The 13,870-nt window shown below is 44.5% G+C and overlaps 1 protein-coding gene across 1 annotated transcript in view; it reads right to left on the reverse strand.

Moving 5' to 3' along the window:
* Positions 1 to 869: 869 nt before the first annotated feature.
* The window catches only part of ARIH1 (ariadne RBR E3 ubiquitin protein ligase 1), a 64,011-nt gene continuing 51,010 nt past the window's right edge, over positions 870 to 13,870 (reverse strand). The window contains exons 10-14 of the mRNA XM_075714470.1: positions 7,325 to 7,455; positions 7,169 to 7,226; positions 5,590 to 5,850; positions 4,530 to 4,642; positions 870 to 1,651 (exon numbers count right to left, since the gene is read on the reverse strand). Coding sequence (XP_075570585.1) covers positions 1,567 to 1,651; positions 4,530 to 4,642; positions 5,590 to 5,850; positions 7,169 to 7,226; positions 7,325 to 7,455 — 648 coding nt within the window. The 3' untranslated portion in view covers positions 870 to 1,566. The remainder of the gene's footprint in view (positions 1,652 to 4,529; positions 4,643 to 5,589; positions 5,851 to 7,168; positions 7,227 to 7,324; positions 7,456 to 13,870) is intronic.

Genomic DNA, 13,870 nt, shown 5'->3' on the forward strand with positions numbered 1-13,870 from the left:
AGAAGGAATTCCTATACAGGAGTAAATTTAATAAAACCACCACCAATTGTTTACTTTAACATAGCTCTTGTTACAGAAATCATAAAAATGGACTCAGTAGCTAACTCATTAGTTCTTTCTCCTTTTAATTGAAAAATAGCCCATTGATTTCAACTTCTACTGCACTAGATGGAGTGTTAAATATTTGCCAGGACAGTATGCCCAGTAACTGAGCCCAAAACAAACACAAAGACAATTCCATCATCTTTCCTTTTCAATGTTACGACTCATTATAATGTAAGTGAAACTTAAACAGCAATGAACCATCCATTTGACAGATGAAAGGGGGAGGGAGAAGAGATCCACAGCTGAAATCTTTCCATGAGTCTTTTGAGAAGTGGTGCAAAATACCCCTCCTTTTCCTGCCTCAGAAAAAAAAAAAACCCACCCTCTAAACACACACACACACACACACACGCAGAGCCTCTGGGTTCAGACTGTGTGTCCTGCGTGCATGGACGGGAACAGTAGAGTTGGATTTGGGCAGGTAGCAATCCAGGGCCAAAAAAAAGACAAGGCATCCTGAATCACAGTGTACATTGGCCACTAACACAATGCACACCGGGTTACCGAGCATCAGGAGCTGTGCGCAAGGGGACGGGTCTGTCGCCAGCAATGGATACACACACAAAACCATGGAGGCCGTGGATGTAAAGGAACTGCAGAAAGAGGAGAAACCCAACTTCTCTCGTAAAAGCCTTCCAAAAAAAAAAAAAAAAAAATATTCACTACACCAGCACACGCTTCCCCCACCCCATCCCAGGGAAAACAAAATGAAACAAACAAACAAAAAAAAATCAAACTGAAAGAAAATGCACAGCAAATAGACATAATCTTGAAGATTTTTAAAGAATAAATATTTTTTTTGTAATTAAACATTATGCAAACACGTGCCACGCTTGCTCTTTGTCCATGCATATGCGCTATATACAACTTTGAAAAATACTGTGTTGTCCTCTTTTTGTTTTAAAAGTCATATACAAAGGTTTGTTTTTTTTTTTTTTCCCTCCCTTGCTGTGTACCCCCCCATCCTCCCCTCCAAGAATCATCTTTACAATGAGCCAATGGACATTCATCTGTGTACTTGGGTGACAGAGAGGAGGAGGGGGGCAGGAGAGCCATTCCCCCCTTACCAAAGTACATCAAAATGACTGGTTTGGACATGAAAAGCAGTGTCAAGAAACTGGTTTAAATTTCATCTGTACTACACACAGGAAAAGAAAGATATAAAAGAAAAAGGAGTCGGCTTGGAGAACAAAGCTACGTTACAAGTTAAAGTTGGAGGGTTTTTTTTTTTAGTGCGTCTGTCACACTCTTATTGGCCACCTAGAATACTGTTGTACAATGGTTTATCTACCTTTTTCTTTATTACAATATAATTTACTTAAATTTTCTGTTAACAAAACAGAATCCGGGTACTACAGACCAGCGGTGTAACAGGCATAGCGCCTTGTGTGTGTTTTATTTGAATCACATGAGCACTCTAGATGGTAAAGGTTTCAGAGTTCATTTTATGTGGGGCCAGTCTCAGTCCTCAATGTACTCCCACAGGTCCTTCTCATAGCCTTCATGCACGTGCTGCAACAAAACCCTTCGTCGACTCTCGCAGTATCTACAGCAAAGGGGGACAAGCACAGAAAAGGCAGGTTAGGAACCATGGCTCATCCCCAGCATCAAGTGATGCAAACCTGCATTAAGCCCCACTTCCAAAAGAGGAGATCCCCTGAGAAGGGACTTTGTATTTGTAGCCCATTAACAGTGTGAATTAAGACTTCATTTACTCCAGTCACTCAACTCCAGGTCCCTGGCTGAAAAAACAGCATGCAAATTCAGTTTCCCATGCAAAAGTATCCCCAAAACCCTACAGCTGAGAAACCTCCATTAATAACTGAAAAAGGAAGAAGCAGCAGCTGCAATTTGCAAAAGCCAGAGCATGGGTTAGCAGTGACACCCAAAATGGACGAAGCTCTCCTCAAACATGGGCTGGTGCCTACTCTGAGCGCTATCAGGACAACAAAAATCCAGGACCTAGCTGGGCAAAACCTCAGGAGCACTGACGCAGTTTTATTCCCCTCCAAAATCCCAGTGGAAATGGAGGTGGTCAAGCTGGCTACAAAAAGGGTTACTGCTCTGGTTGGAGTGCAAGTTTTACCTCACATTGCAGCTCCTGGGTCTCAGAGGGGCACTACACCCTTCAGAGTCTTCCCACCTACACTCACTTAAACAGATAAAGCTGCAAATAAAACTGATCCCAGAGTTAGGTACAGTCCTACCAGGATCAATGATATGAGGAAAAGTGATATCATAGGAACATATCAAAAGATGCCATGTTCATTTTGGGTGCATTAGCCAACTAAAAAGATAAAAGCAGAGAAACATTTAAAGTATTTCAGGTTCCAAGAGCAAATTATGAACAAGCAGCAGGTGTTTCTGGATTAAACCCCTTCCAGTGGCGATGCCAAAGTCTACATCATCTTTAGGTGTGTGGGGGGCAAGACAAGTCTTAGACAAGACAGGTCCCAAGCGCAGCTGTGTAGCCGGTTGATGGTTCAGCAGCGCCCAGTCCAGAGCGGTGTGCTGCAACGTGAGAAACTAGAACCCAGAAGCTGACTGCCGAGTTGCCAGTTCCTGCTGGGAATTGTGCGGTGCAGTTTCCAGGCATGCACATCAGCCAGGACAGCATCCAATGGGCTCTCACAGCTGGGAACCCGGTTTTCTCAGCAATGGCCAAACATCCCCCTGCTCACTCAAGTGAGGTGCACAGGAGGTATCTCCCAGCAGAAAGCTACCCTTGATCACAACACTTGCTAACACATAGGCACAATGAGTACATCACAGCAGCCTGAACTCAGAAACACCTCACCTTAACCCACAGGCCTTATGCTGCTACCATTCAGTATCTGATCAGACCAACAGATTTATCTGAATAAAATTGTTCTGGCTCTTCTCATTGGTATCAGCTGTTGCAACAGAAATCATCGTACATGAAGTCCCACTGATTTTCTGAAGCATGTGATAGCAAACATACACAGTTTCTGCTTTCCCAGCTTCAGTTATTTGGCTGCTGGTGGTGGGGGTTTAATCCTGTTTTCTAGAAATGTCTTTGCAAGCTAAGACATCAAAACAGCTGAAACCAAATTAGCTAGTAGGTCAGTTCCTGCAGTTTCCCAGAGCTCTTTAAACCCACCTCAACAAGTTCCTCAGTCCCAGTCTTGCATCAGTACACCGTAACCAGTACACAAAGAGCACCGTGCAGGACATGATTAAGACATGACTGAACTAGTTAATAGGGACCTGCGCAGGCTTGACAGATGCATACTCTCTTCCCAGAAACATGAAGGCAGGTTTGGGATGCTGTGTTTTCAGACAATTCAGGCTATATTAGGTTTTAATTTCTTCTGGATAGCTGTTACCATCCCTAGAAGAGCATCCCATTTTCAGAGGGCTTAAATGAACAAGCAGGTTGATCTGAGATACTAACTTAATGGTGGTCTTAAAGGGTAAGTTACAAAATGTCTCAAAAGGTAAGGTCTGGTAAGTCTTGTCCAGCCCCAGTGTGCTGCTAGACTATGGCAGAATGGGCCACAGGCCCGCAACAGCTTAACAGTTACTTCCACTCCCCAGGGTCCCTTAGTCATTACGGCTCACCCTACTTTGGCTTCCCCCCCACCCTTAAGCTAGGCATAACAAATTCAGTGACTTTGGCAAAATGCCTCAAAAATGCAAGCCATAATCCTGTGACTCATCTGCATTTACAGCTTTGTATTTTTCCACTGTGCAGAAGCAATTCCCCTGGGACTGTAAAAAGCATTGGAATTTGTGTCACCTGGACCCCAGTTCTTCTGCTCTCTTCCCCAGTTGGGCAGGTTGCTGTCTCCCTCCTCGTTAAGGACAGCTTTTCTACACCCACTTTTTGCACAAATGGACACAACAGATAAATATAAGAGCTGATTGCTCTTTTATGGCAACTAATCGTAGGCCAAAGCTGTCAGCTTGGAACAACAAAGTTACTCCTTGTTCTTTGGCCCTCACTATGCAGGTCCCATCTTGGTCTTGGCCATTCCCACATGCTCCTTCTGTGCGGGAACAGCAGTGTATGAAGAGCCAATGTTTTTGGTCACAAGATTATGGGATTGAATCTTCTAGCTACTTGCTCAGCAGAGCAGATGCAAGGCAGAGTTGGGGGCCTCTCCCTGCAGGCTGTCACCTCCCCCAAGGACTGATCCCAGCAGGGGCACAAAAACATGCTGCCAGCATCTGTGTGAGGGCTTCAGGGGCTGGCACAGGACACCACTGCTGCTGTTCTCAGATGCCCAGGGACTGGCTGATGATCACACTGTATGGCAGAAGGCCAACAGCAAACAGCTTCCCAGGGACATGACTCTGGAGAATACCGTAGCTTGGCAAGTACACATGCCACTACCTGTCACACGGGATGGCAATACAAGTACTTGGGCAGCTTTGAGATAGAGGATTATTCAAAAACAAACCTGTACTTATCCTGTACTTTCTGCTTTATGTCTTGCAGCGAATCTTGGGATATATCTCGCTCAAGGTACCCAGAAAGCACCTCTGTAGCATTCTCTAAGTCTGCTTGGTTATTCTGCAAAGACAAAAATTAAAAAAAAAAAAAAAAAGAAAAAAAAAGAAAAAAGAAAGGAGTATTGGGGGGGCAAGGGGGGAACAAAGAGATTTTGTTTCTTCAGTCCAACTGAAATCAGTACTGAAATAAAAAGCAGGATTAAATATGCACTGTGTAACAGTAGTAACCTGCTTTGAGCATCAAGATTGAAAAAGCTGAAATTTCTTCATTTGACCAGAACAGAATCTCCCTATCTACCAGCAAGTCTTGCATCTTCCTTGATCTGCAATATGCTGGCAAGCCTAAAAAAAAAATTCCTTTTCTTACTAGTGGTATAGTGCGGTACAATACAATTCATCTCCCATTCTGTCCCTTGTTTGTGGGTTTTGGGTTTTTTTGTTTGGTTGGTTGGTTTTTTAACCAGCCCTGGCAAAGCCTCTACTGACTCCTGGTACGTGCACAGCGGCATCAGAGCACAGCTTTCACTACTGCTCAGTAGTTCTGTGTGCTCTTTGCTGAGCATGCAGTACAGGAGCATCCTGCTTAGGTTCTGCACAAAGACTAGCAAAGGACTGTCTAAATCATAAATAGTCGATACAGTTTCACTTGTGAAGCAGACTGGACCTCCATGTTTAGACCTTCAAGTGCAATTTTAATGGTAGTGCCCTTGGAAAAAAGCCAACACCATGGAAAGTCAAAATGCCAGATTTAAGCTTTAATGCCTTCTTTGCCAGCTCAAGACAGAACCTCGCTCCCTTTCTTGTTTCAGAGGGCAGCTTCTTGTAACTCTACTTCCTCCTCCAGCAGACAATGCTACATGATGCCCAGCAGGGCCTCTAACTTTTGCACAACAGAATATTAAGACAGACTCACTTTGGTAAAACTGGGGACAAGAGCTTCTCCAAGCATTAAATCTCTATTTCACTTAGCTTGTAATCTGAACTCCTGACAATCATGTTTTCTCCTACCTCAAAGATAATGGACTGATTATTCTTTTTGAGGTAGAAGGCAAAGACGTAAGTGTACATGAGTGTGGCACGACACTGGCAGAGGACGTCAACTGCTTTCTTCAGGAACTGCACCTCAATCCACGACATGTTGTGCTGCTGCATCTCCTCCATTTTCTGCTTCACCTGAGCATAGAGCTTGTGCTCAAAGCGCAGGCTCTGCATGTGGTTCATATAGCGGTTGCAGTAGAACAGGTACCTCTGCAGGGCTGCTCTGGATCTCTGTGTTAATTCCCATTAGGGAAAAAGAAAACAAATAGTTAAAACAAAGTAATGGCTGTAAGAGAAGTAAATCCTTCACAGGGCTCTTCCTGACCCCGAGAACAAGCTTCCTTTCCGAAGGTGTTTCCTCTCCTCTCACACTGGCCAGACTTAGATGGCGCCACTTTGTGCGGCACTGTTGACCCTGACATTGTGTGGAGATGAGAGGCCAGACCCACAGCAGCTCGCTGTCCTGCAGGGGACTTCCTAGCACAGCTATGGCATCCTCACTCCTAACTCTGAAAGTAATTAGAATCACATTGCTAAAGCCTGGTCGGTTTTGAATTTCAGCTTCTCAATTGAAGTTACAGGACTTAAATGCTTCCAGTGTCATGAAAAAACAGTGAGAAGCAGATTTTTTTTTTTTTCCTGGCTAGTAAGGAATTCTAATTAAACAATTACTGTGCTTGTGTTAAGAGGGCAACCTTAGGTTGCCCAGGCCACACTGATTGTAGAGCAGGGCAAAGACACCATGTGCTACATAGTACAAGAGACCCAAGATGACTCAATACACAGCCATTAATCTTATTTTCATCTCACTGACAGATCAGCTGGAAAAAAACTGACAACACAGGCATGGTTAAACTTGTACACTGTGGCTGTACAAAGGTAGCACATATCAGCCAAAGTCATCCTTATCTGCAGAAGGAGGGGCTCCGGGAAATACTTTGGTTCTTAGCTATAACGGTACTTTGACAGAGATGCAGGAAATTGATTTCTGCAAGCTGCAGCACATCGCATGCAATTCCTCCCAATTAAAAAGGGGGTTGGCCCTATCCATATTCACAACAGTTTAACATAGCTTCAACTTCACCCGCAATTTCTTCTATGTCAAGCCTCCAAGCATAGTTATTGAAACAACAGCAGTCTATTTTATTTACATTCAAAAGGTCTGCTGTGTTTAAACACCTCAGGATTCACATTAAGAACTCTGCAGTAAAGAGCATTTTACAAAGGATATGAGGATTGTTGTCTCAGACCCATAGCATTATGATGACTTCATGTGAAGAGCTGCTATAAAACAGGCAAGGCAGCATGACAGATAACAACTGAGTTAACATGTTCTTTAAACTGGGTTACAGTGGCTTTGAACTTTTTTTTTTTTAAACTTTTTTTTTTTTTCCTGGCACAAAGCAAGAGTCCAAAGCTGCAGAGGAACTTAGCTGTCTTTTGGATCTGTGCCCAAATCCAGGAAATTCTTCAGAGCCAATTTATAGGTTTACAGAAAGCACGCCACAGGGTTAGTGATCTCCCTTATCACCAAAGGTTATGGACTCACCTCCTGTGCATCCCTTGCTGCCTTTGCATCATCCTCATTGTAGCGATTACAGTTGTACCTGTAACAGGGACACCGATTCCACAGATTTCAGTCCAAATTGATGCCATTTGCATCACAGCTTCCTCACCTTCCAGCAAGGCACGGTCCTGAACTCACCAGGCAGATCCATGGGGCTCCCAGGGGCCCAGACACACCCAGCAGAACTCCGCTTTGCAGTTCTGGTTCCGACAGACCATGTGATTGCAGCCCCCGTCCTTCTCAATGGTGACATGGCATTTGGGGCATTCCTGTTCACAGCACAGAGAGTACCATTAGCAGGGAAAGCACAGAACCTACAACAGGCTTGGGAAGTTAGAAGGGTTCCCATGGCAGTAAGAGAAAGCACATCCAAGTGGAATGCATGATTAACTTCTTCCTTTCAATCATCAAGATCCTCTTCCAAGTTTGGCTTTAAAATACTTCCAAGATCAGAGCAGCTGGATAGCAAAAAACCCTAAGGAATAACGCATTTTATCTATGCTGCTATCATAGTGGTACAGTGGATAGGTAATTTCATGACCTTCTCCAAAATCACAGCAGCAGTGATGGTCTGTAACAGCCCAGGGGAAAGCATCTGGCTTTCCTCACCATCAAGTATTTGGTCCACTTCAGCAATCAAACTGGAAAGAACCTAACAGTGGGCTGATACCATGCTGTTATCAATCCAAGACACCTGCAGTTGTAAAATGCCATCCAAAAAGTATCTGAAAACATGCAGCAAGAATCTAGCATGCTTCAAAAAAGCTCCCATCAGATAAAAAGACACTTCTCCTCCTGGGGCATTTCCACATTTCCCATCAGGTCCCATTTTTCCCCTTCATGTGACACCTCACAGAAGACTTTTCTACAAAAACCCACATAGGGCTTCTCTTTCAGGTGTGAGGCCTTTGACAAATATGAGGATATCAAAGAGCAGCACTGCACAGGGAAATCTCTGGGGAACAGGTTTGGTTTTTTAACACCAATATCATTCTCATATCAGCAGCATATGGCCACTTCCTAAAATGCTATTCAACTCATGTAGAGCGTGAAAGATTATTTCTGTAGTATCCCAATCAGTACACAAAGCCAAGATTGCAAGAATAAACCAAGCTGCTCCTACAAGCCAAGGAAGCCAGTCCGACTCTCTTCTGCCGCTTGTTCCTGTCCCCATGGCACTTCTCTTATGCCAGGACACAAAGCAGCTGCACAAGAGCTGGGCCAAGGAACTCATCAGGTTAAAATCAAGCAGCAAATACAGAGAAAAAAAACCCAAAAGTATTTTAGCCTGGTTGAGTTTAACGGTCCAGCTCACAGCCACCCTAGCATTTATCAAGTTTTTGCAAAAGCCAGTTTTATCTACAAGGCAATAACAAATATATCCAAACACGAAATCCACACTCATGTTAAAACCAGGTGCAACTTTTGGGTCAGAAGTATATAAAATCCCCTCCCCAGTTAGGAGCATGTCTTTACTGTTTGCTAACCAGAGCAACCATTTCCTATTGTGGCATTCAGATAAACTCTCAACAAAGGAAGAAACCAACATGTTCAATCACTCTATAACTGCTACTTTTTTATAGGACACAATCCAACACATTCTTGCACATCCACTCCAAGTATCCCAACTACTGTTACATTTTCATACAAGTTTGCCTATTTGTACTGCAAGAGACAGGAGAATTTGCATGCCAATAAGTACTCAGAAGATAGCTCAGGAGATGCAAAAGACCAGATCTGGTCTCCAGATGTCAGACATGGCCCTTCCCGCTGCAGGGAGGGAGGTTTACAGTAAGGCAAAGCAGGTTACAAGGGAAAAGAGACAAGAGGGAAGACATGAGAGACTGCAACTTCTTTTTGGCCAACATAATTGAAGTGCTTTCCGCTAGTTTTGCTCCCTGATGACTGCAAATTTGCAGACCTGAGCACTAATGAAAAGTAAGGCTCATCACAGCAGCCTGACCTAACTTTGAGGTTATCCTTGCTTCGAGCTGAGGGGCTGAACATGATGATGTCCACCAAGGACAAGTCCTGCCTGACCAACCTAGTGGCTTTCTATGAAGGAGTAACTGCATCAGTGGACAAGGGAAAAGCAATGGATGTCATCTACTTGGATTTCTGTAAAGCCTTCAACACAGTCCCCCACAACATCCTTCTCTCTAAATTGGAGAGATATGGGTTTGATGGGTGGACTGTTCAGTGGATAAGGAATTGGCTGGATGGTTGCATCCAGAGGGTCGCGGTCAATGGCTCGATGTCCACATGGAGACTGGTGACAAGTGGAGTCCCTCAGGGGGTCCGTACTGGGACCAGTGCTGTTTAACATCTTCATCAATGACATAGACAGTGGGATCGAGTGCACCCTCAGCAAGTTTGCAGACGACACCAAGCTGAGTGGTGCAGCTGACATGGCACAAGATGTCATCCAGAGGGACCTGGACAAGCTGGAGAGGTGGGCCTGTGTGAACTTCATGAGGTTCAACAAGGCCAAGGGCAAGGTCCTGCACCTGGGTCAGGGCAACCCCCGATATCAATACAGGCTGGGGGATCAGGGGATTGAGAGCAGCCCTGCGGAGAAGGACTTGGGGGTACTGGTGGATGCAAAGCTGGACTTGAGCCGGCAATGTGCGCTTGCAGCCCAGAAAGCCAACCGAATCCTGGGCTGCATCAAAAGCAGCGTGGCCAACAGGTCGAGGGATGTGATTCTGCCCCTCTGCTCTGCTCTGGTGAGACCTCATCTGGAGTACTGCGTCCAGCTCTGGAGCCCTCAGCACAAGAAGGACATGGACCTGTTGGAGCGGGTCCAGAAGAGGGCCACAAAAATGATCCAAGGGCTGGAGCACCTCTCCTATGAGGACAGGCTGAGAGAGTTGGGGTTGTTCAGCCTGGAGAAGAGAAAGCTGTGAGGAGACCTTATTGCAACCTTCCAGTACTTAAAGGGGGCCGACAGGAAGGATGAGGAGAATCTTTTTAGCAAGGCCTGTTGTGACAGGACAAGGAATAATGGTTTTAAACTAAAGGAGGGTAGATTTAGACTAGACATTAGAAAGAAATTTTTTTACAATGAGGGTGGTGAAGCACTGAACAGGTTGCCCAGAGAGGCAGTGGAGGCTCCAACCCTGGCAACATTCAAGGTCAGGTTGGACGGGGCTCTGAGCAACCTGCTCTAGTTAGAGATGTCCCTGCTCACTGCAGGGGGGTTGGGCTAGATGACCTCTAAAGGTCCCTTCCAACCCAAAGCATTCTATGATTCTATGATATCCAGAAGTCCCTTCAACCTAAATAATTTCATGATTCTGGTCTCCACAGCAATGGCAGAGCACTCAAGTACTACCATCATTTCTTCCTCTTCAAAGTCCCGCTTTGGTCCTACTGCCTGATCCTGAAGGGGAAGGGTTAAGGACTGGGCAGAAGCAGGTGACATCCCACACAAACAGCAAGGTTTTCCTGAGCAAGGGTGTAGCCATTCCTTTGAAAGGAGCTGGTACACTATTACAGGACTCACAGGAGTTGTTTGGAGAGCACTGCTCTCCTGTTCAGCCAAGAAGGGCAGCGCTCCCATCCCATCAACAGGTCACAACCCTGGGGTACGGTTCAGGGTTGTTTTTTTGTCTGGTTATTTCTCCAATAGGTTCAAGCAGCAAACAAGCACGCACATAAGGGGATTTTTCCAGCCCTGCTTACCTGCCCATCACCTGTGCTTGTCCTACAAACAGAGAAGCTGTACTACAGAGTAAACAAAGCAGAGTAGCTCCCTTGCAGGCCCTGTCAGGGGGCACAACATCAAGATGAACTCTTGTGCTGTCCAAGGATGGATACTCAGCCAGGTAAGCTTGTTCCCAATTAGTCAGTCAATGCAATTCTGTGAATTTCAGAGTCAAAAATGGTCCTTCCTTTGAGCACACTACCCATTGCAGTATCTACTTTCCCTTTTCCAGGCAGCACTCCTCCCTCTTCCAATCCCGCACCAACACCTCAGGACCCAAATTTAGGTTTATCCCATCAATACCCTTCACAACTGTGAAGATCCTTGCTTGATTAGCTCAGCCAGGGTGCACTTTGATAACATGTATGAACAGTGGCAGTGCACCCCATCACATCATGACACAGCTCCCCTGTCACTCAAACACAAACCCTGGGGCACACAGTGATAGATGGTTCTACAAGAGAAGGTGGTGGTTGCAGAGCTGTGAAGTTTCTTCCAAAGACATCTCATCTGATGAGATACTGACATTCACATGCCTCGGTGGAAGATGCAGCTAGTCCAAGCAAACAGCTGCAGCGATTACTCCTGCTTAGGAAAATCCTGCAACTGGAAGAAGAGAGAAACAGTTCCCAGATGACCTGCCAAGCTGCAGAGCCACAGCGGGGCATGTCCACACCATCCTCACACGCAGCTAGGCTCTATTAGGAGCACTCTGCTCTCCTGTCTCTGAAGATGAGACCAAGCTCTTCAGTGTCTCAATACTGCACAGTGCTTAGGGCTTCTAGCCCTGTGATGCAAACTAGAACAAAGAGACCCTAATTACAGCCCTTTTATTACAGGGAATGCCATCCTTTTCAAGCTTTTATACACATATCAAGCAAAGCACAAGACAGACAGATTACACAGTAAGCTATACAGATGCAGGAAACTCTGTAAAAGTTGAATATTATTAAAAATTAAGGAAAAGGCATGAGAAGAACATGCTAAAGAAATGCTGAACACCAGTGGAAAGAAAAAAACAGCAACTATTCAAGCCACCAACGCAAGGAGTGGGAGAGATTTATAGATTAAGGAGGATAGGGAAGGAAGACCTTATTGAGAATTACAGCTACGCAACAACATAATAGCCAGCCAATCAAATTACTAAACCAGATTATTCTGCATGTTATCTGTCATGCCACAATGCAGAAGTGACCTCATTAACATTGTTCCACTCTAAACAATTCGGTGTTGTGCTTACACACTGCACTTCAAAACAAAAGCCCGGGCAAACCTGGCAAAGGAGAACAATCCCTATTTTGTCATAAAAGGCTGCATGTACATAAAACACCATAAACCTCAGCTGCTGCTCTACGAACAGGAGGCTAATTAGAAACATATTTCATATTTCAGGGCAGGTGAAACAGATTAGTCCTCTCCAGTACTCCCAGAGGCAACTGGTATACATCAGCCTCCCAGCCATGTTCATAGCAACACCTTCACCTATAACCAGTCCTAAAAAGGAAGGGGGAAAAAAAAATCCTGAAATGCCACAGGGATTTCTTAATGCATTTCAAAAAAATCCGAAACCACTGAACTTCATTATGCTTAGCACAACACCGTGACAACACCTAGAGTCAATGAGCAAAGCAGGGTATTTTAAACACTTCCTCATCTGAGAGAAAAAGATGGCACTGACATCTTAGGAAAGATGCTGTTCACAGTTTGGCACAAAACTGCGCTGGTGAGAAATGAAAGAGCAAAGTTCGATGGTGGTGCCCGGGGAGGATCTAGCAGGCTGCCAGAATTTCCACACATTAGAACAAATGTAGGACTTCCAGAAAGCACAGAGGGAGCACGTGTTCAGACATTAAAAAGTGACCTGAAAAGGAAGAGAACTGGGTTCATGCCATTTTATCTCACTTAGAGGAGAAAAGTGGCCAATGGCTTTTTTGGAGGAAGAAAATCTGCCTGTTTCATACGTCAGGCATTCAAGCCCTGTCTAGCCCGGAAGATAATGAGATGGGGATGTGCCAGAAGCCAAAAGCAGTAAGGCAGGGGCAATTTTTAGAATCAGATGAACAACTTTCATTAACACCAATTTAACTTCAAAAAAAAAAAAAAAAAAAAACAAACCACCACAGTGCCTTGGGCAAAGACCAGCACTGTTGCCATCTTTCTTGTTCTTCCTTTAGTATTCTAAGATGGAGAAAGATTAACATCACTGAAACCAAGGTTTGAAACAGGTTTCCCCCCCACTCCTTTTAGGCAGTCTTGATATACCTTAAGAGCCCCAAAGAAATGCACAAATCCAAGTTTTCTAAGCTTCTTACACCTTTGAAGGTCCACTTAACAGAAATACCTGATCTATGTGGTTTCTTTATTCCCAAAGCCACACAAACCAAACAATACCTTCCTAGTTTAATTCAAGGAACTGTTTAAGAACTAAAGTTTGTACAATTAACTGAAAAAGAAAGAAATGTGCAAAACCTTGAACTATTCAACCCTTCTTTGCAAGACGACTGAGAATTAAAGACTTGTTAAAGAACTTGTATTGGTTTATCTCATTTAAATTAATTTAGTTAAGCTGAACTCATATGTGAAAGTATCTTATAGAATCATAGAATTGTTTAGGTTGGAAAAGACCTTTAAGATCATCCAGGCCAACCATTAACCTAACACTACCAAGTCCACCACTAAACCAATTAAGGGTAGAGTAGCAATTTCATGTTTCCTGGCTTGGTGGCTGGATTATTTTTTAATGAAAGTACAAACTAGGAATCATTAAGGTTGGAAAGGACCTCTAAGATCATCACTCCAACCATCAACCCAACACCACCATGCCTACTAAACCATGTCCCAAAGTGCCACATCTACCTGTTTTTTGAACACCCCCAGGGATGGTGACTCCACCACCTCTCTGGGTAGCCTGGTCCAATGCTTGACCACTCTTTCCGTGAAGAAATTTTTCCTAATATCCAATCTAAACCTCCCCTGAC

The sequence above is a fragment of the Pelecanus crispus genome, chromosome 7 (assembly GCF_030463565.1).
Source record: "Pelecanus crispus isolate bPelCri1 chromosome 7, bPelCri1.pri, whole genome shotgun sequence".
In the NCBI taxonomy this organism is placed as follows: domain Eukaryota; kingdom Metazoa; phylum Chordata; class Aves; order Pelecaniformes; family Pelecanidae; genus Pelecanus; species Pelecanus crispus.